The sequence below is a fragment of the Brachycentrus maculatus genome, unplaced genomic scaffold, assembly GCF_059751285.1.
Source record: "Brachycentrus maculatus isolate JH-2025_06_01 unplaced genomic scaffold, ASM5975128v1 h1tg000633l, whole genome shotgun sequence".
NCBI lineage: Eukaryota > Metazoa > Arthropoda > Insecta > Trichoptera > Brachycentridae > Brachycentrus > Brachycentrus maculatus.
The window spans coordinates 483,173-505,393 of NW_028281369.1; the positions used below are offsets into that span (position 1 = coordinate 483,173).

At 36.0% G+C, this 22,221-nt stretch overlaps 3 protein-coding genes across 3 annotated transcripts; 1 reads left to right on the forward strand and 2 right to left on the reverse strand.

The window, feature by feature from the left end:
• Positions 1-332: 332 nt before the first annotated feature.
• On the reverse strand, positions 333-1,747 carry LOC148300928 (uncharacterized). The gene has a single exon (XM_088274089.1). It carries the CDS (start codon positions 1,745-1,747, stop codon positions 386-388), a length of 1,362 nt encoding a protein of 453 aa, XP_088130215.1. The 3' UTR covers positions 333-385.
• Dcps (Decapping enzyme, scavenger) lies at positions 752-8,760 on the reverse strand. Its single transcript, XM_088274090.1, has 5 exons — positions 8,417-8,760; positions 6,170-6,315; positions 4,902-5,126; positions 3,747-3,864; positions 752-2,086 (listed from the first exon to the last, which is right to left on the reverse strand). Exons 1-5 carry the CDS (start codon positions 8,751-8,753, stop codon positions 1,935-1,937), a joined length of 978 nt encoding a protein of 325 aa, XP_088130216.1. The 5' UTR covers positions 8,754-8,760; the 3' UTR covers positions 752-1,934.
• Positions 8,761-9,583: 823 nt separating this feature from the next.
• LOC148300930 (uncharacterized) lies at positions 9,584-20,631 on the forward strand. The gene is made up of 9 exons (XM_088274084.1): positions 9,584-9,775; positions 11,097-11,220; positions 13,053-13,555; positions 14,128-14,199; positions 15,413-15,528; positions 15,965-16,205; positions 17,303-17,497; positions 18,733-18,887; positions 19,889-20,631. The coding sequence occupies exons 1-9, from the start codon at positions 9,647-9,649 to the stop codon at positions 19,983-19,985; spliced, it is 1,632 nt and encodes a 543-aa protein (XP_088130210.1). The 5' UTR covers positions 9,584-9,646; the 3' UTR covers positions 19,986-20,631.
• Positions 20,632-22,221: the final 1,590 nt, after the last annotated feature.

The window sequence follows — 22,221 nt, forward strand, 5'->3', positions numbered from 1 at the left end:
TACTCATATTTTATATCATACAAATTAAAAAAGATTAGTTATTTGATTTTATTATGCAATGAATAATAAAAATAACATTTAGGATTTTTACGGAGTGTGTGGAAGTTTTTGGTGAGAGTATTTTAATATTCTTGAATTAAAATAAACCCTGATGATGACAAGGTTCTTGTTGAAACCGGTAGGTCAAATTGTATTCATAAAAAAAGTGGTGAAAACAAAGTTAACTTGTTTTATGAAGTTTATAAAATGTGCCACAAAGTATCTGCGGAAAACATTCAAGAATGAAAAAGACCATTTATTTTATAATTTTTTATTATTATTTAAACTTCATTGTCAGAAAAGAAATATGTACAGCATTTCGTAGAGTAGAACATTTATTTATTCATTAAATAAATACATAACTAACAAAATAACCGGAAGTTTTCCTGGAACTTTCCGGAATCAAACTGGAGTTGTGAGCAAAATGTGTCGTAATTGCTCTAAACATCTCTTTGGACACAGAAGCAATTTGCACGACAGGCTCTTTCCATTCATCGGTGATGCCATCAATACCTACAATATTGTAGAGAAGCTTGGCCGTTACAACTCGACCGAGTTTAATATGTCTTTTATTAAATTCACTGTTACAATTGGCGTCTTGCGATATGTTCTTTAAAATCTCTAGATTTCTGTCAATCACCCAGATCAGCATTGACTGTTTCTTAACCCCCTCACATTCCAGAATCATTTTACAAGCCGTGGGCATTTGCAGACCAATCAACGACTCTTTTATTAGACTTTTGACCAGAAAAAGCGTATCAGAAAGAGGTATATTACTACCACTAGTGATGCACCCATTTTTGACGTAAGAAAATATATAAGTAGGTACTTCTGACGAATTATCCACAATTTTGCTAAATTTTAAGCAAGAATTCCAAAATTTAAACGCATTGTCTTGTTTCGATCCTAGACACGAGAGACATCTGTTGCAATGAATCAAATCCCTCTTCGAGTTAAATTTTATAAAAATCTCGTTGAAGTTCGAACTATCGACGAGAAAATAGCAGACACCGTAAAATAAATCGGCAGTCGATGGTTTAAAATTGGCATAATTGGAATTCTTGGATGCGGATTTTTTTTCAGAGTGGCAATGTTCTTTGTTAGGGCCGTGACAAAACCACTCGGACATGTCCATATTTTCCGACGGCAACCCCAGAATCCTCGCGAAATCGCAACCTTTATCTTTGGTAATATTGTTCAGACAATTCGAGCAGTGTAACAAAACCGGAACGTTTTTATCCAACTCCATGACTTGTTGCTCGGTGGAAATCGGCAAATTATGATTGAGAGATTCAGCATTTGCATTCAGGACTTCGTTGTAAAAACTGCCGGATGAATCCGGCCCGGAAGGTTCCGTTAAAATGCGAAAAGAGAGGGCGTTCGGTTCGATCTTTAAATTAGAAAGGGAACCGGGTACGAGCTTGCAGAACGGCTTCATATCCATGAATTTACTATAGACAAACGATTCATCCTCACTGTCGGAATAGCTCTCACAACTTGAAGTAGAATCGTGTCGCGATATGCGTCTCTTTCTAGTCAACTTTACCTTCTCCCTTTCAGGGAATTGGCTATAACTGACTACGATACAATCGGGTCGTATCGTAATTCGAAGATGGTCCTGTAACACCATTTGAGTTGTCATGAGAAAAACGTTACAACATCGAAGCCGCGGTCTCAATTCTATAACGACACTTTTAACTATCTCCATTTTGCGTACCCTGTTTTACACTTCAAAGAATAAAAAAACACACCATAAAAATAAATCCTTACATTAATCTTTTATCACAAACGGTCGCGCTTACGATCTAAAAATTGTTCTAAAATATATTTGTAATATCCGTTCAGCTGTAATATCAAATAAAACATTCACATTGACATATAGAAATGCGTAGAGTCTATTTGAGCAACATGCTCTCCTTCATCAACTTGTAAATGATGTCGTTCTCTGCAACTACGCACGGTAAGGTTGCCCTCTGATAGTAATCCGGAACTAATTCTATATTACTTATTACAACATCCAGCAGATGTGCCTTTTCCGTTCTTATTCCTGAAAAAAAAAATATAATGATAAATAATTAAAAAAAAACACACTTTCGAACATTGCCATAATTACTACTACTACTACTACTACTATCATCACGCCGTTTCCCCGCAGGGGTAGGCAGAGAGGATGGAACGCCACACTCTTCTGTCCTGACATACACTCCTCGCCTCCTTCACATCCATACATCTAGTCATACATGCCCTCCGATTACGCAGACTTTTGACACCGCCAGATTTTAGGTTCTGATTGATCTGATCGTGCCAAGTCTTTTTCGGTCGTCCACGTTCTGTTTTCCCTCTCACATTCGCCACATATATTTTCTTAGTCATTCTCTCGCTATCCATTCGCTCCACATGTCAATACCACCGCAAAGAGCTCTTCCTAATCTTTTCAATTATTCCTCGTTCAGCCTTACATTCCTTTCTTATATCGTCGTTTTGCCATAATTTATTTTGTATATTAACACACTAAGGACGGGAAAGGTATTTAGGTATTTCTATCAGGTAGGTACAGCTGGGAATCAACAGCGCAGAATGGTAATCCCTCTTAAAAATAGGCCACAGGGTCTACACCAAGAAGAAGAATATTTTGGATGTCTTACCAACAAATATCCAACAACGACATAATTACAATTAAAATATAACTTTGTTTTAAAATTACTATAAATATTTTATTATAATTTAATTACAATGTCTACCGGTTTCGAAGCTAACCGATTCTTTTCAAGACTGATTATTACTGAGACTGAGTATCAATCGGTCTTGAAAAAGAACGATTGATACTCAGCCAAATTGACTAGCCAAATCAATCAATGAAAAAGCCATTTTAATTGTGTGATGGTGAAAGATAATCATATTATCTTAAATGCGAATAGTGAAATAAGGAAGGAATGCAAAGCTGAGATAAGCATTATCGATAAAATTAAGAAAGGTGTTCTGAGATGGTTTGGACATGTAGAACGAATGAGTGAAGAAAGAACGGTAAAACAAATTTATGAGGCGAATGTAAGTGGAAAAAGGAGCAGAGGAATACCGAGAAAAACATGGGACGATCAGGTATACCAAATACTTGAAAGTGGTCAGGTCAGGAGTCGTAACAATCGGCGGGTATGTATGAGGAGATGCATGAACGTGGAAGAGGCAAAGAATGTTTGCAAAGACAGAGTGGTATGGCGTTCTATTCTCTCTGCCTACCCCTGCAGGGAAGCAGCGTGATGGTTAGTTACTTAGTTAGTTTCAGTCTTGAAAAATAAGCAGTTAGCTTCGAAACCGGTAGACATTGTAATAAAGTTATAATAAAATATTTATAATAATTTTAAAACAAAGTTACATTTTAATTATAAAATGGAAAATCACAAAGTTATCGCTTTAAATATAAATCATAATGAAATAATCGCAACAAAAGCCAGCTGAATTAGCTCATGAAATTACGGTAACTTTAAACATAAAGAGTAAATCCACTCACAAGTAGGCATAGGCTATGAAACTTATAAAGTTGAAGCCTGAGTAGGGACATGATAAACGGTGTTGCATAAGCCGTAGCTAGATATCAGAGTCATTTGGACGTTAGATACTTAATATTTTTTTTTTTAAATAAACTCGTAATGACGGATCATCCTTTTGATTTGATTGATGGGCGAGAAGAGAAGGGTTTTGAAGCTCACCTGGTGGATCGTGCTGGAGGAAGGTGAAGTGTACGTGGAGGTGGAAGAAGGTGGGCTGATAGTGGAAATACACGCGGAGCCGGCTGCTCTCCAGCCCGTAGCGGTCTAGAATCGCCTTCTGCAAATTGAACAATTTTTTACTGACAACATTTTGAGTGTGCCCAAATCTGGATTATCTCCAATCACAGGAGTTATTTTCATTTTATTTTTTGACATCTCATCAAAGATGAACAAGAATATGGAAGTCTGGACTTTTACAGAGCTTACGACAGCCATGGCTAGTTTATGTGATCACCTTACACACGTGTAACATTCACCAATTGTACCCATGATTAACAACCACACTAATTTTTGATACTTCTAGATATATTATTTTTTGACATCTCATCTAAGATGAAGAAGAATACGGAAGTCTGGGCATTTACGGGGCTGATGACCGTCATAGGCTGGTTTAAGTGATCATGTCTTAATAAGACGAAACGCGTCACGTATTATCATATACAGTGAAACCTCTATCTATTGTTCCTCGAATAATCGTTTTCTCGGATGTGTCGTTTATTTCTTTTACCCCGAATTAATTTCATACAAAAATAGATGGCATCGATCGTTTCTGTCCTCCATTTTACCGTATTCATCATTTGAATTATGCTACATATTTGATATAATTTGTCTGTTTTTTTTACATTTCTTAAAAAATTTCTCAATTTTGTTACATTCAACGACAATATTCCTATGTATGGGATACAGACTATCATAAGCTAGTGTGATGATACAGCAGAAGAGGTCTGAAGATCTTAGGGTTCTGTTCAACTTTGCATTTTCTTTTGTTAATAGATACATTTATTTACATCTAAAACTCGTATTCTTAATATTTCAACCTACCAATGGTTTATGCCGATTGGGAGGACGATATTTTTACTCGATCGTATGTCCTGATGTATTGACTTCTTTATCCCGCATTCGTTGTTTTCTCTCATTCATAGTTTATTTCACTAGGTCTCTTTAAAAACGATACATAGAGGTTTCACTGTACATAAATGTAGAATTCAATCCAATAAACCTTGTTTAATTTTGGATATATTACCCAACAATTCAACATGGATCGTGATTGTTACGGATCAATCGACTCGCCGTGTCTGCCGCCCAAGTCCTCACCTGCCCCTTGTCCCTGATGTTCTTCAGCAGCGGAAGATGCTCCGAGTGCAGGTCCCGGATGGACAGAATGCCCCGGGCGCGGACGAGCGCGACGATGTGCAGCGTCTCGGGGGAGCTCCCGTCCCATTTGATGTCCTGCACCAGCAGGAAGCCCACGCCGGGGGTCTGGTCGTCGAACACGATGCGCTCCTGCTCCTTCTTACCGTCGAGGACGTTGTACAGCCACTGGGGGATCAAGGCGGTAGTGTTAAGGTGGGGTAACGTAACGTCGTTTGATTACCATATCGCTCACTTCTTTCAACAACGTCATATATAAAAAATCACCAATTTTCAGTTGTGCATGTTTTTAGAATCCCCAGAAAATGTACTATATCCCAGCAAAAGCAGCACATTTTTCACTTAATATTTACCCGCTACAGGGCAGAAAGTGTTGTTTTTGCATTTTTAAAAAAAGGTTGTTTAATTATTTTATTGTTTAATTATTTTTTAAATATACTAAATATTTTTCAAATGGAGAAAACACATTCAGGTTTTACCTAAAAAGATCTATTGCGCAGTAAAAAGTTCAATTAGTGGCTTGATATTTATTTTTAATACATTTTATTTTATTCTTAAACTTTAAAAACAATCTCCTGAAAAATCAAGTTATTTTATTTATGACGTTACTGAAAGGAGTGAGCGATATGTTCTCTCCTATTCCGAGAATTCTAAGATATGGCAATGAAAACGGGCCATTGGTTGATATTTTTAGTACATCAATTGATGTCTTTTAAGTCAAATTTTATAGAGCACTATTTGGATCTCTTGCTATGAATTTTAAGGTAATTATTAGCTTGCCTAATTTGTACCAATTTTATTTTTATTTTTATTATACGTCATTTATTATTTTTATTTTGAAAACCCTTCCCGCACCCCAATGGTGCATAGGGCCCTGCGTCATATAAACGCAGTGTTATCTTGATCGTTTACACATGAAGGAAAGGTGATCAGCCCTCCGCTTCAGGTACCAGTCCAGGGTAATATTGAATAAATATGACAGTGAATAAATATGAATTCCCCCTTGGGAATTGAACCCGGGACCTCCGGAACGGTAGCCGAGCGTGCTGACCATTACACTACGGAGGCGGTCATTTAGTACATTTATTATTATTTTCTATGTAATCTATCTTCATTTCTAATGTTATTTTTTGTAAAAGGCAGTGATGCCGTAAATAAATAAAGACTGTGTGGAAATTTGTGGCATTCAGAAAGTGTAATAGCAATCTCACCTCTAGTTTGAATTGATCGTGCAGGAGAAAAGGCTTGGTAACAGTCTCGTACAACTCCTGCGTTTCAAATATCAAATGAGCCCGTTTTTGGCTAAATTTATTTATATGCTTCTCGTCAGCTGGGTGCATTAGAGTCAACTTTACACCTGGAAATAAAAAAAAAATACAATTCTTTAACAATATCACACACATTTTAATTTTTTTTTTTTAAATATAATTTTTATTTCTTCCAACCCTAATCCGCACCCAATGGTGCATAGGGCACTGCATCGTATTGACGCAGTGTTATCTTGATCATTACACGAAGGCAAGGTGATCACTCCTGGTCTTCAGATACCAGTCCAGGGTAATATTAAATAAATATTAGCGGGTAATATCACAAATATTTACTATCACCACCCTGGGAATCGAACCCGGGACCTCCAGCACGGTAGCTAAACACGCTAACCATTACACGATGGAGGCGGACAAAATAATAATAGAAAATAATAATAACAATTAATACAAAATTTCATAGTTTAAATGCGTTAAGCTTTATCATTTTAGAAATTATGACCGCAATACTAGAATTAGGTTCAGAAGGGAGGGTGGATACTTGGGTGGGGAATTGGATTCCTGCCCGTGTTGAGCTATTTAGAAAGTACTCCTTCTCTGTTGTGAGCAGACACTGAAAGAACGTGTGGTTTGCATCCCCTATATCTTGTCCGCATTCACAATATGGTGATGTAACGCACTTTATCTTAAAGAGATACATAGGCAGTGAGCAGTAGCCTTTTCTTTTATTGACCAGGGTCAAGTTGAGATAAGTTTCTCCAGGGTATGCTTGGCTACAATAGTTTAGAGACTAGAAGGAATGTGTATTTGATTACGCATTTTTATCCATTGTTGCACGGTATGACCGATAATCCTGAAATTATCCGGAACATTGGTCTGTATGTTCCTGATAGTTACCTAAGACAGCGTCGACATAGATTGTTTCACATTCCTATACACAGGACCAACCTGCCGATGGTTATGCCTGTAGGAAGAGCTACCGCTATGTTGAATAATATCTCATTGGATGTTGATCTGTTTTATGTGTCTGAAGGAGTTTTCCGAAGTTCGATTCTTCTACACCTTTAGCAATAGTATTCTGGCTTATTTTCTATTTTTGTTAATGTATACGATTTAAATTTAAGTTTGTAATGTGTATATTATCTATAAATAAATTAAATTGAATTGAATTGAACAAGCAATATTGATAAAATTAAGAAAGATATGTTGGGATGGTTTGGATATGTGGAACACTTGAGTGAGGAAAGAAAGTGCTGCCTTCATGGTCTCAAAAACTCAAGTTTTTTTTCAATGTAACAAATATTAGTGATTAGCGCATTGCCTTCCAAAACATTCAAATTGCCCCCGATGGGGCGTGCGCCCCACGTTGGGAAACACTGATTAACATGTTCTGTGCGTCAAACATAGCTCCCGTGTAGTGTTTTTTTTAATATTAGTTACTAGTTCTCTGTTACTTTAGTCTTTAAGTCATTGTTTGTGTTCGTCTTAAATTGTATATTTTTTTTTTTTGCAAACATTGTTTTTTATTTTTTTGTTTTTTTTGTTTGTTTTCTTATTGTTTTATTTTGTTAAAAGTAAAAGAGGTAATGAGGGGATCCCGAGGGGTGGGGACGAAATGTCGGCCTCTGTCCGTACATCCTCCTCCCCCCTCATTAATTGAATAGAGCATTATTTATTTCTTCAGAAATATTTTGATGATTTTCCTCTATGTGCAGCTGACAGAGAGTCCCTCAGGACTCTATAACTGCTGCGGGTGGATGGCGGGCTCAGATTCCAAAAAAAAAAAAAAAAGCTCCAATATTTGTATGGACACGTCCATACAAATATTGGAATCGTATTGAATAAAGTTAAGGAGTGTAATAGTAGAAGTTAAATACAATATGTGTTTTGAAAAACACGAAGGAATACAATTATTTATGTTTAAATAGAAAGTAGAATTTGGTATTGAATAAAGTTATGGGCTTTTGAAAATTCTTTATTGACGTAAACAATTTTTCGTCATGTTAAAAATTGGAAAACATGTTTTTAATGAAATTTACATATTAAATTGATATATATGATTGAGTGTAGCATATATTACACATATTGAAATATTTCAATGAGTCAGACATAATGAATGAAGGAATTAAACAAAATATTTAAAACGCAATATGGTATGAAATTCGCTCTAAGGTATCCAAGTCGTGTGCTTACCATTGAGTGAAGGCTTAGGAAAACACTCAAAATCGCTATAGACATCGTTCTGGAAATGTTTTATCAGCTTGGTTACATTGTTAAAATATCCTTCTTCATTCAGCTCTGAATTTCTAAACGCTCGTTTTTCCAGAGTCAGGATAGCATAACCATCTTTCCCTTTCAAGCTTCCCAGCAGAAAAACATTTTTACGTTCGGTGTTGCTATTCAACACACGAATTAAAGAGAAGTCGCCAAGTTGAAAATTATTTTCCTCGTCGTCGACCGCATTTTCTAATACTGGATTATCGGCGCCACGAGACTCAATGACAGCGTCGTCCTTCCCGACGTCAGACATGTTGAAATAATTTCGGTCTTTTTTTTAATGCATAGATAAAAAATATTACCATAAACAATTATTCTCATAGTTCAATTATCATGATGGTACCTACATGAAAGGTCTTCTTCTTCTTTTTAATGGCTTTTCGCCCATACATGGAAAGTCAAATTCGGAATAATCGGAATAATAATCCTATGTATGACATATTATAAATGATATGTATGGAATGAGTGTTGATGAAACGAAGAATGTTTAAAAAAGAAATAGTAATATGGCGTCTATTCTCTTTGCTTACACCTGCTGGAGAAGCAGTGTAATGCGTAGGTAGTAAGTTTGTAATAGTAAATGCCTTGAAGAGGACAAAAAGGAACATTATTTATTATTATTTTTTAGCGATGATTATTTATCCTTCGTTATTAACAGTATTTTATTTTATATTGTTTTTTTCTAATTTAAAAAAAGCTGTTTCTAAATAAAGTTTTACTAAGTAAATCCTACTATTTCTTAAAATCTATTGTGACACGAACAAGTAAAATTCAAATAAAAAATGGATAGGCATTACTACAAAGTAACTGCCGAATCAATTAATGAAGATATAGCCACCCATCGATTAGTCATGCTGGAAAAAAACTAGTGTTATTAGAAGTCAAAACTGGTTGGTGATATGATAGAAATAAAACCTTTGAAAACCAAATTGATATTTTTTTATAAAATTAAAACGATTTTCATTTTTATTCACCCCGGAATGAATTTTCCTTTCCCTCATACGACGGTAGAAAAGAAAGTAATTCTATGATATTCTTTTTCTATATCTCTAATCTGAGTCTATTACATTGTTTTGACAGATCGTGTCAATTTTGACGCGAGGATATGCGTGAGTCGGATTTTGTTGTTGTTTATAAATTTTAAAAATGGAGGAGATGGAATCTTTTGGAAAGATGTGTCGACTGTGCCTCGAAAATAATGGCTCTATTTCTTTATTCACTAACGACGAGGAGGTTTTAATTACAGACAAGCTATTCGCGTGCACGTCTATCAAGGCAAGTTTATCAAAAACATAAAATGTAATTTAATCTCAAATAATTTTCAACGACTCACAGCAACACCAAACCGATTTATAACAGGGAAATTCATCGTCATAATACACAAGGACATAATAAAATGTATGTTGAGCCTATAAACACAACTAAGTTAGGAGTAAGGTCTTTACAATATATTGCCTATACCCAAATTAACCAGCTGCCTTACATATATAAAATAGAACCCAGTCAGGGATCCAAAATGAATGAACTCAAAAAATAATATGGAAAGATATTTGTGTTAGTGATTCGTTATATTTTTTAATTTTTTTCCTTTAAACACGCTTCTTACCTTATGTTTATTATATCTCTATTTACTATACCTGTTTATTGTTTTATATTTTACATTTTGCCCTGTGTTAGTTTTGTTTAATTTTTTTAGGTTTTTTTCTTTTTACTTGTGTTTCAGTCTTGTTAACCTTAATCCCATGTCCCAAAATGAGTAATGGAAATGGAAATTACTCATTGGGAATATTATATACAGCAGGACCTCTATGATCCAAACCCCCGCTAATCCGAACACCTCTGTTATCTGAACGCCTGCTCATACCTAGAATGGGCTGACAAAGTGGATATTCCAGTGCCAGAGAAGGAGCTTTTATGCAAATTACGAGACAAAGCTTCTTACTTGTCATTAAATAAATCTCTTATTTATTTTTTTACAAAAATGTTAATAATATTAGTATATAACCACTCACCGAGATTTTTTAAGTCCACCGGTTTCGAGACGTACCCGTCTCTTCGTCAGGACAATCACTACCACAGCATGCAAACAATACCACCCTTCACCACCATAGCACCATTTACACACTACACAAAATGTTTAACACATGCGATTTTTGGTCGACCCGAAGACCAACATGCACAAACATGCGTTACGAGCCAAGGTCAAACATGCACTATAAAAACAAATTAATCTCGACCAAAACAGAAATATTTGATTTATTTAAAAAAAGTTTATTAAATACATTTAAAATTTCACAATACATATTTGTTTTATTTGATAAAAATATCCTAAAGATTCTCTATACTGTAACCTGAACGCTCCACTAGTCCAAAAAGAGGGTAAACTTTTGGCATTCAGATTATAGAGGTCCTGCTGTTTATATGACTTACGTTTGTAATATGTCTTAAAAATAAATAAAATAAAATAATTTTATCTCTTTTTTTATGCATACTTTTCGCAATAGTTACTGAGAATAGCCCTGTTGAAATCAAATGTTATCTTCCTTTGTTTTCTTATATGCTTTGTATTCTAACGTATGGAACCATCTATTTGCAGCTTGTTCCAGAGAATACTAAAGTGGATAAAATGTGTTCCGCGTGTTTGTGCCGGCTAAGAGACGCCTTCCTTTTCAGACTGCAGTGTCTAAGAAGTGAAGAAAAAATTGCTAGCAGTATCTTAAGTAAGTTTGTTATCCGTACTTTTTCATGTATTTTGCAGATACTTTGTGGCACATTTTTAAAACTAGAACTATGCAGTCGAAATGTGATCCCTTAGCGCACATATTGCTCACTCCTTTCAAGAACGTCATAAATAAAAGAACTGATTTTTCAGGAGAACGTTTTTAAAGTTTATATATAATACAATGTATTAAAAACTTATAAAAGTTTTTACTGTACACAGATCTTTTTAAGTAAAACCTGAAGGTTTTTTCTCCATTTGAAAAATATTTTGTATTTATTAAAAAAAATAATTAAACAATATGTTTTCTTCAAAATGCAAAAATAACACTTTCTGCCCTGTAGCGGGTAAATATTAAGTTAAAAATATGCCGCTTTTGCTGGGATATAGTACATTTTCTGGGCATTCCGAAAACATGCACAACTGAGAATTTACAATTCTATGACGTTCTTGAAAGGAGTGAGCGATATGGCAAAACGGTGTACGATAGATGTTCAAATGGTGAATAAGGAAAAAATGCAAGGCCGAGATAAGCACTATCGATGAAATTAAAAAAGGTGTGTTGAGATGGTTTGGACTTGTGGAACGAATGAGTGAGGAAATGAAGATAAAAACACATTTATGAAGCGAATGTAGTTGGAAGAAGGAGCAGAGAAAGACCGAGAAAAACATGGCATGATCAGGTATGTCAAATACTCAAAAGTGGCCGGGTCAAGAGTCGAAATAATCGGCGGGTATGTTTGAGGAGATGCACGTTCATGGAAGAGGCGAATAATGTTTTCAAAGACAGGGTGGTGTGGCATTCTATCTTCTCTGCCTACCCCTGCGGTGAAGCGGCGTGATGGTCAGTTAGGTTTTAGTTAGTTATATATAAATTATTAAAATGAGCATGTTCCCCATTCAGAATGTTGCCACAACCAGTTCACATCTTTACTCGACAGTTTCGTAAAATTGATACATTGTGAAATTTTGAAACATAATTTGTGTAACACTTGAGATTAAGCATGTGTAATATTTTTTATTATTATTATTTTTTTGAGGTCAAGAGATCTTGCATCCCTTATGTCACTGTGACCATACTAGGTCTATTGCGACCTCCCTCTGTATCACAGCTCACTCCCAAGACCTACGTGAGTCATGTAACTCACGACCTGTCTTGGTGGTAAGAGCTTCATCTTCCCAGAGTCCAGTAGTGGTCCTCCAAGGATGTGGCTTCATTTGTGAGCGAGTGCGTCACAATTATAGAGAATGTGGATTGGCGTTTTGTTATCCTTCATCCAAAATCTGCGTACTGTGGAGTCATGAAGTCATGTATAATATTATATTAAAACATCATGTTAATATTATATATGTATAATATTAACATGACGTTTTAATTTTTTTTCGCATTTGATCGGATTTTTGTCAGTTTCATCTGAAGTTCATTAAATAGAGGTCTGTTATATTGAGGTTTTACTGTATGGATTTGTTTTTATTGACTAACCTGAGCGGTATTCGGGCAGTCTGGTTTAGACTTGTTGGTGACAATTTCACGCAGTGACAAATTTTGTCACTGAAATTTGACTGTTAAAACACTTCGGACGGAAAAGGTATTTCTACCCGTTCGGTCGATTGATGCTTAAGGATGGGAAGGGTATTTTTACCTTCTGCGCCGGCCTCATTTCAAAGGTGGAAAAGAAGGAATTCTTCAATGTTTTTATATGAATATTATACACCAATCTCTTTGTTAAGATCTTAACTATATGTACATAATTATCAAATCCCGGCATAAAAAATACTCATCTGAAATGTATTAAGCGGTTCAAATCATGATAAACCAAATTATTTTTGCAGATATAAAACCAGAGCTGCTGGTCGATTTGGAGAACACGGAAAACACATCAAATGATCTTCAAGAAAATTGGATGAATGACTTTGACGATAGAGATTTTTACGATGATGATATACCTCTCAAAGACTACAAGCACCAGGTCAAAAAAGACCAGAAATCGAGCAAAGATCGTAAAAAACGAAAAAAGAGCGAAAAACTGCAAAACCTCACCAAAATTCGCAAAAAGAAGGCAAATTTAGATAATAATGACAAAAATAACAAAATATTAGACAATTTGCCGCAAGTACGGAGCGATTTAGATCAGTTTTTAAGTTTTAACAATAGAAATAATGGTGTTATACACGAGAATACTATAAAAAAAGAAATGCTGAACAAACATGTGGGAGATTGTGATGACGACTGTGTAAAAACTCAAGATACTAGTGATGATAACTTAATTTTACTGATAAAGAATGAATTTTCTGCAATCGTTGATCCTATGAAGATTCAAGATAAAAGTATCGGGGTAAGTTTGACTCGTGAACTAATATAGCTGCACTATTACGTCCACCCATACCAAAGTAATAGTTATTCTTGCCGTATTACGACCAAACATACCATGCTAATTGTCATTCATATTGTAATATCACGGCCACAGTAATAATCATTAATGCCGTATTATTATGGCCATGCAAAGCATACTACATATAATAGTCATTTATATTGTATTATTACAACCATATATAACACACTAATAGTCATTCATACTGTATTATCATGGCCATAGTTATTATCATTAATGCTGTATTATTTTGGCCCTACAAACCATACTACACATAATAGTCAAATTCAGTCAATTTCATACTATACTGGTACAGCCATATACATATACCATACTAATAGTAATTCATACGGTACTATTACACACATATTTTTTTCTTCACATGATTATTCTATATTTGTCCTGAAGCAAGATTGATACATTACACTAATTTTATTTTGCATATATTATCAAAATCCGTTAAAATTCATTACTTTTATTAAACTAAAATTGAAAGTACTGAAATATGCATTTATGTTCCTTTTTGTGTATTTTAGCAACTGTATGAAGATTCAGAAATCAAAGCGATGAAAGAAGCCCTGAAGAAACCATCTTATAGGAAAAAACCGGTATTTTTCTCCATTAATTTTTAATATACAGAGACCAAAAATATTAGAACATTATCTCAATAGATAAGCTGGTTATATCAGAATATTTTGTGGAACAGAGTTAAGTCCTCTACATTTAAAAGAATCAATTTTTGCAAAAAGATTATTTCATTTGCCAAACAATTTATTTATTTAGATAAATAAATCACAGTTTCGAGTGATAATATTTGGTTTAGGGTCCTCGAGCTACACAGCATTCGCGCAGGCAATCTGTGAACATGCTACCGACTGCACTTGGTTTGACTCTAGCTCCGTATTATCATTAAGGTGGAGACTGACCGGAGCATTTCGTCGTAACATAACGTCGTAACATCGCTCGCGGTGAGCATTAGCGAGCATCCGAAACTATGTATGGAGCGCTCGGCTCGCTGTACTGACTGCCTGAATGCTCGAATGGAGACTGACCTCGACGAAATGTGGAGGTCAGTCTCCACCTTTAGATGTAATATTTCTATGAATAGGACTATTTCTTTGAATTTGTGTACCCCTAAAAAAAACACCCTATATTTGTGGAAAATAGACCCTGCTTAGCGCTGATTCATTCAGCGCGCTATTTTTCTGGCACATATTACCTGGGCTAAGCGGGGTATTATTGTACCCGCCTTAGCATGAGCATGCGTAATTTTGAGCTAAAAAATCCTTTAACCACTCTCCTTAATTCCTCTCCTTTCCTTCTCCTTCCTTTAAAATCTATTTTTTATACCATACCCTTATCCTTTTACTCCCTTCCTCACACACACTCCCACTCTTTATTTTTATCTCTTAATATTTAAATAGTTATTATGTATAACATAAATACTTCATTGGCTTTATTTTTATCAATGTAATATTTTTTTATTTATTGTAACTGCAAACAGTTGGTAAAATTCCATATTGAATTGTTGGGTAATATATCCAAAAGGTTTGTTGGATTGAATTCTACATTTATTTATGTATATGTTAATACGTGACGCGTTTCCTCTTCTTAGGGCATTATCAAACACTTAATTTTGGATATATTACCCAGTAACTATTTTTGTTAATGTAATGTAATGTTTATTATTGCTAATGTAACTATTTTTTATTATATACTTTTTTAAATGTAAAGCTGTACAATTCCCGAACAAATAAAATAATAAAATAAATAATAATACTTGAGTGAGAAAGGTTAAATAAAAAACTGTTTTGTTTGTAGGGCCAGTACATTTGTGATATTTGCGGGCACTGCTCCAAACTGAAGTGGGACTTGGTGGTCCACATCCGGATACACACGGGTGAAAAGCCGTACAAATGCAAAATCTGCGGCCTTCTGTAAGTTCAACTTAATTTAGGGTTGGTATGTTTAAGACCTTTATAGAAGTAATCACTGCTGAGTGTATTTTGGGGTCCATCTTGTGGGGTTCTGTCTTGCAATATCGCTCACTCCTTTCAAGAACGTCATATATCAAAAATCGTCAATTTTCGAAGAAAAGGTATTGTTTAATTATTTTTTTAAATATACTTAATATTTTTCAAATGGAGAAAAAACATTCATGTTTTACATAAAGTTGCACAATGAAAAGTTCAATAAGCGGCTTTTTATTTTTTTTCAATACATTTCAATATATTTTTAAACTTTAAAAACGATCTCCTGAAAAATCAAGTTTTTTTTATTTATGACGTTGTTGAAAGGAGTGAGCGATATGTGAAATTGCCATTTGCTCACCATGGTTACATGGAAATGTACCGAGTTGGGCGGGCGTTCCAGGTACGCGCACGGCAAGGGGCTCCGTCAGCACATGCGCACGCACGCGGGCGGCTCCAAGCCCTTTGTGTGCGACACGTGCGGCAAGGGGCTCGGCAGCAAGGACACGCTGGCGGCGCACAAGCGCCTGCACACCGGCGAGCTACCCTTCACCTGCCCCGTGTGCGGCCGCGCCTTCCGCGCGCTCGCCAACATGCGCTCGCACCACCGCATACACACCGGGATCAAGAAGCACTCCTGTCCCGTAAGTGCCCGGGACCCTTTGCTCTTATAAAGAGGTCTGTCTCTCTTTATCTTTTCTTCTTCGTCTTAGTACTCATTTGCTAAGGGTTGTGACCCTTGTGGAAGCAATGACTCTTCTCCAGTTATCCCTTGACTGCGCTGCACGTAGCGCTCCAACCACCGAGGTGCCTGCTGCTGCCTTAACTCCATCGGTTCATCGTTCATTTTGTTCTCCCTCTCTTCCCCTTGAAGGACAATTGATTGGTAGAGTAGTTACTGGCGATGTTACCTGGGTCTTCTCTGCCTTACTCCTTATTACTGAGGGTTGTGACCCTCGTGGAAGTAATGACTCTTCTCCAGTTATCCCTTGACTGCGCTGCATGTAGCGCTCCAACCACCGACGTTCCTATACCTCTCTTCCCCTCCAAGCTACCGATCACAAACCAGTTGCTCCAAGCTATGCTCAAGAACTGAAGAATCTATGTATTAATTTTAAATCAAAAACAGATTTTTTGAGTCTACTAAGTTGTATTTTACCAACAAAAACACATAAAAAATTAATATTGTGACAATTGTTTCGCCTTGTTAGGGCATTTGTCACAATATGAATTTTTTATGTGTTTTTGTTAAAATACAAAAATCTGTGTTTGATTTAAAATTAATACATAAATTAAAACGGAGTTCTACAAATTAAACGCCAAATCAATAAATAAACTGAAGAATCCGTCATGTATAGACATTGGCCAGAGTCAAGCCATCCAAGTGTAACTATCCAATGGACTGCGATGCACCAACGAGTCCATTCTGACGAATGGATTTGTTGGTGCATCTAGCTGTCCATGGGATTCGGAGCATGCGTCTCCAATACCACATTTCAAAAGTGCACATTTTTCTCCTTTCTGTTGCTTTTATAGTCCATGTTCCAGCAGCATGGAGAAAAATGATGTCGACCAAACTCCTGACAAGCTTTATCTTGGTGTTGTTACTCACACCCCAGTCTTTCCAGATTTTTTCTAGCTTAGACATGGTACTTCCGACTATACATAATTATTTTAATCCCCGATTATCTCACCAGGAGATCAGATTGCTATTTTTGTTACACCCCTTGTAACATTCCAGGTGTGCGCAAAAATGTTCTACACGGGTTCGGAGATGCGCGAGCACGCGCGGCGGCATTCCGGGGAGCGCCCATACGCGTGCACGCTGTGCCCGCAGCGCTTCACGGGCAAGTACAACCAGCGCCTGCACATGAAAATACACACGGGACAAAGGGACTTCAAGTGCGCACGATGCCCTAAGTCCTTCATTAGCCGGGTAAGAGTCTGAACTTTAGGACGTTTTCTCTGTACAAGCTCCCCATACACACTGCTTCCTGTTTGGATTGCCTGTTGAACGCATGCTATTTGTAGCGGTTTTTAATACATATCGCTCACTCCTTTAAAGAACGTCATAAATCGAAAAACTTGATTTTTCAGGAGAATGTTTTTAAAGTTTAAAAATATAATACAATGGATTAAAAATAAATATCAATCCACTTATTGAACTTTTTACTGTGCAACAGATCTTTTTAGGTGAAACCTGAAGGTTTTTTCTCCATTTGAAAAATATTTAGTATATTTAAAAAAATTATTAAACAATACCTTTTCTTCAAAATGCAAAAACAACACTTTCTGCCCTGTAGCGAGTAAATATTAAGTTAAAAATATGCCTCTTCTGCTGGGATATAGTACATTTCTGGGCATTCCGAAAACATGCTCAACTAAAAGTTTACGGTTTTTGATTTATGGCGTTCTTCAAAGGAGTGTGCGATATGGTAAAGTATACTCCTGATTTTCTGGGGTTGTATTAACATATTTCGGACAGGTGTTTTTGTGCCTCCGTGGAGCTCAATGAGGATGTCCTGCGGAATATGGTAGAACAACCCTATCACAACTTTTGAAGAACTGGCAGAGAAGCTTAGGTTTGGTCATTTAACTATTCAACGACATCTTCATGCCATCAGAAAGGTCAGCAAATTGGATCAGTGCGTTCCTCACAATCTTTCGGAGTCTATTTGTGCACAGAGAGGCAATTTATAAAGGCAATGAGTAATTCATTTCTATTCTATTTTTATATAGATGTGTGCCTCGGTAGTATAATGGTCAGCACGGCTACCGTTCTGAAGGTCCCGGGTTCGATTCCCAGGGGGGGTCAAATAAATATAAGTGATTTTTTCACTCTAATATTTATCCAATATTACCCTAGACTGGTACCTGTAGCGGAGGGCTGATCACCTTTCCTTTGTGTGTTAATGATCAAGATAACACTGTGTTTATATGATGCAGTGCCCTATGCACCATTGGGGTGCGGAAAGGATTAGAAAAAATGAATGTATCAGGAGATGCAGGAATGTGAAAGAGAGGAAGATTGTTTGCAAAGACAGATTGTTGTGTTTATGTAATGCAGTGCCCTATTTACCATTGGGGTGCGGACAATGGTTTGAATTGACAAATTTATTGGCTATGTCTGTATTTGATGCGAGTGACCCGAGTGTTTTGGTTGATTTTCAGGACTCGATGCAGCGCCACGAGCTCACGCACAGTGGCGAGCAGGCCTTCCAGTGCCTCGAGTGCGGGCGCAAGTTCACCCACCGCTCTTCCCTCAAGTCGCACCGGGGGATGCACTCCAAGACTAAGGACTACGTCTGCAATATTTGCAACCAGAGGTAAACTAACCATCACTTGGACTTGATGTATCCTCTCCTCAAATTCAACCATTCAATTTAAATACAATATGCACTATAATTTTTTTTTTGACATCTCATCAAAGATGAAGAATAATATGGAAGTCTGGGCATTTACGTGGTTGACGACTGTCATAGGCTGGTTTAAGTGATCACTTTACACAGATGTCAAAAAATAATATGATAAATAACTCCTATAATTGGGATATTATTAGATTGAAACCAATATTTTTAGCTTTTCCACTTTATTTTTATTTGACCAGCGACCGGGTTTTGTCGTTACCGACATCATCAGACTGATGATGTCGGTAACGACGAAACCCGGTCGCTGGTCAAATAAAAATAAAGTGGAAAAGCTAAAAATATTGGTTTTAATCTAATAATATATTAAAAATGCAATACCATCACCAAGTGTCAGTGGATAATATAAACCTATAATTGGGGATAATCCAGATTTGTGAACAAGCATTTGGACACATTCAACCATCCAATTTAAATGCAATATGCGCTCTTTTACTAATCCAATTTTGATCTTCATTCAACCGTTTTTTAACCTTTTTCAAATTAAATTTCAAATGATCATTGGACTTACCAATTTTTCTCTTTTGTAAAATATATGCTCAAGCTTTGTACTACCTCAAGTCTTTTTACTCTAGCCCTTTAGCTGTATGGGCAAAAAAACAGGCCTTTGTGGATTTGCCTGTACCTGGTTTTACCACAATAGAAATACTAGATGGAAATCCTTTGTGTTTCTAAGATCAGTTTTCAGAGTATGTAGTTGAAAACTCTCTTAGTTAAAACATTCCGTAAAAACATAAAAACTGGAAAATCTTTATTTATTTATTATTTCATGACTTGTACTAATGCATTTCATTATCAGAAATTATAAAAAAACAGCCCTTTTTCGAAATAAATTACTCAAACTCATCTGGCAATATTTAAAAAAAAAATGTATATTTATGTGATCTTCTTTTGTTTTATAGGTTTGGATATCCGTCCGGTCTCTATGTCCATAGAAAAAAGAAGCACAACATTCAGCCTACCCGAATAATATCCCAAACACTTCTTCCAGACCAATAGTGCCATTAAATGTGTGTATGAACGGGCGAAAACCATAGACGTTTTAGTAACTAAGTATGTGATAATCTTTGGTTGCTCATTATTCTAAACCACAGAGATTCGAGTGACAAGTGGACGATAGTGCCATCTGTTGACAAGTGATTCAATTAGCTTTGTATGGACCAAGGGTAGGAGGAAACTTTTTTATTTTTGTTATGTAAGAAGATGGTGGATGATGACCGGCAATAACTCGCTAGTACTTTGACTTTTGTTTATCATAAATAAGTATTACTAGGTAGCTCTAAGTGATTTCTAGGAGAGATAAATCTAGAATGTGCTTGCCAGAATTTGCGGGTATGTTCAATTTGCTTATTGTAACTGCAGACAGTTGGTAGAATTCCATATTGAATTGTTGGGTAGTATATCCAAAAGAAACATGGTTATTGGATTGAATTCTACTTTTATTTACATATATATGATAATATGCGACGCGTTTCGTCTTACTAGGACATTATCAAACACTGACAGGGGTCACTGACATGGGTCAGTGTTTGATAATGTCTTAACAAGACGAAACGCGTCACATATTATATCTGTTACTCCTTTCAACAACGTCATATATAAATAAAACTTGATTTTTCAGGAGAACGTTTTTAAAGTTTATAAATGTAATACAATAAATATAATACAAATAAATATCAAGCCACTTATTGAACTTTTTACTGTGCAACAGATCTTTTTATGTAAAACCTGAAGGTATTTTCTCGATTTAGTATATTTAAAATAAATAATTAAACAATACCTTTTCTTCAAAATGCAAAAACAACACTTTCTGCCCTGTAGTAGGTAAATATTAAGTTAAAAATATGCTACTTTTGCTGGGATATAGTGCATTTTCTGGGCATTCCGAAAACATGCACAACTAAAAAAATTCAATTTTTTATATGACGTTGAAAGGAGTGAGCGATACGTAAATAAAAGTAGAATTCAATCCCATAACCGTGTTTAATTTTGGATATATTACCCATCCATGTTGAATTTGGTTTGTAAAACGTCCAGTAAGAAGTGTAAAACCTGCATCACTTATTTTTAAGCAAATAAAGTGCAGATATGAAATCTCGCCCATACTCTTTTGGAACTAACTTTGTTCGGATGATATATGACAGTTCCATTCCGAGGATTAGTAAAATCTTCAGCCTTTGTAATATTATTTATCGATGAATTATACAAATATATTTTTCTCATTATTTAAGAAACAATTTAAAATGCTCATTTTCAAATATTTTATAAGTGACTTATGTATAAGTCAAAAAAAGGCGATTCAGTTGCCAACGCTTGGCCATGTACTCCGCATGCCTCCTGAGAGCCGCCATCAAGCTTGCCTCTTTTACAAGGCATCAGGTTCGCGCCGCCCAGGACGACCACTGCTGACAATTCGTCGGCAGTTCTCGTCAGAACTTCGGGACGCGGATCTGACTTGGGAGGATGCAAGGGAGCTGGCAGCCGACAGAAAAGTCTGGAGGCAGTTTGTGGACTCCATATGCTCCACCTAGGGAGCGGATATGGTTATTATTATTTTATTTATGTATAAGTAATGAAATGCTCAATATTTTTAATTTGATATATTTTGTCATTATTAAAAGAAAAATTACTATTAGAATAAGAAGTGTATATTTATAATTTTGTACTAGAATTAATTTATTATTGTTGCGGCGCTCTAACAACTTGAACTATGCCATAGTCGAGGCATTTTAAATATAGGAAAGCTAAACTGGCAGTACACAACGGAGTCCTGGTTTCAATCCTAGTGTACGGAAGTGAAACATGGAGTTGGCAAAAGAAGGATGAAAGTAGACTGAATGCAGTCGAAATGCGATCTCTCAGAAGAGTTTGCGACAAAACGATGTATGATAGATGTTCGAATAGTAAAATAAGGAAGGAATGCAGAGCTGAGACAAGCATTATCGATAAAATTAAGAAAGGTGTGTTGAGATGGTTTGGACATGCAGAATGAATGAGTGAGGAAAGAAGGGTTAAACAAATTTAAGAGGCGAATGTAATTGGGAAAAGGAGCAGAGGAAGACCGAGAAAAACATGGCACGATCAGGTATGCCAAATACTTGAAAGTGGTCAGGTTAGGAGTCGTAACAATCGGCGGGTATGTATGAGGAGATGTATGAACGTGGAAGAGACAAAGAATGTTTGCAAAGACAGAGTGATGTGGCGTTCTATTCTCTCTGCCTACCCCTGCGGTGAA

Bases quoted from the DNA above. Each gene is read 5' to 3' on its own strand.
- Dcps (XM_088274090.1), bottom strand. From the start codon at position 8,753: ATGTCTGACGTCGGGAAGGACGACGCTGTCATTGAGTCTCGTGGCGCC. The intron at 3,865-4,901 runs GTGAGGACTTGG...TTCAATTTGCAG, and splicing joins ACATCAGGGACAAGGGGCAG to AAGGCGATTCTAGACCGCTA. The intron at 2,087-3,746 runs GTGAGCTTCAAA...TTTTTTTTTCAG, and splicing joins CCTCCAGCACGATCCACCAG to GAATAAGAACGGAAAAGGCA.
- LOC148300928 (XM_088274089.1), bottom strand. From the start codon at position 1,747: ATGGAGATAGTTAAAAGTGTCGTTATAGAATTGAGACCGCGGCTTCGA.
- LOC148300930 (XM_088274084.1), top strand. From the start codon at position 9,647: ATGGAGGAGATGGAATCTTTTGGAAAGATGTGTCGACTGTGCCTCGAA. The intron at 11,221-13,052 runs GTAAGTTTGTTA...TTATTTTTGCAG, and splicing joins AATTGCTAGCAGTATCTTAA to ATATAAAACCAGAGCTGCTG. The intron at 14,200-15,412 runs GTATTTTTCTCC...TTTTGTTTGTAG, and splicing joins CATCTTATAGGAAAAAACCG to GGCCAGTACATTTGTGATAT.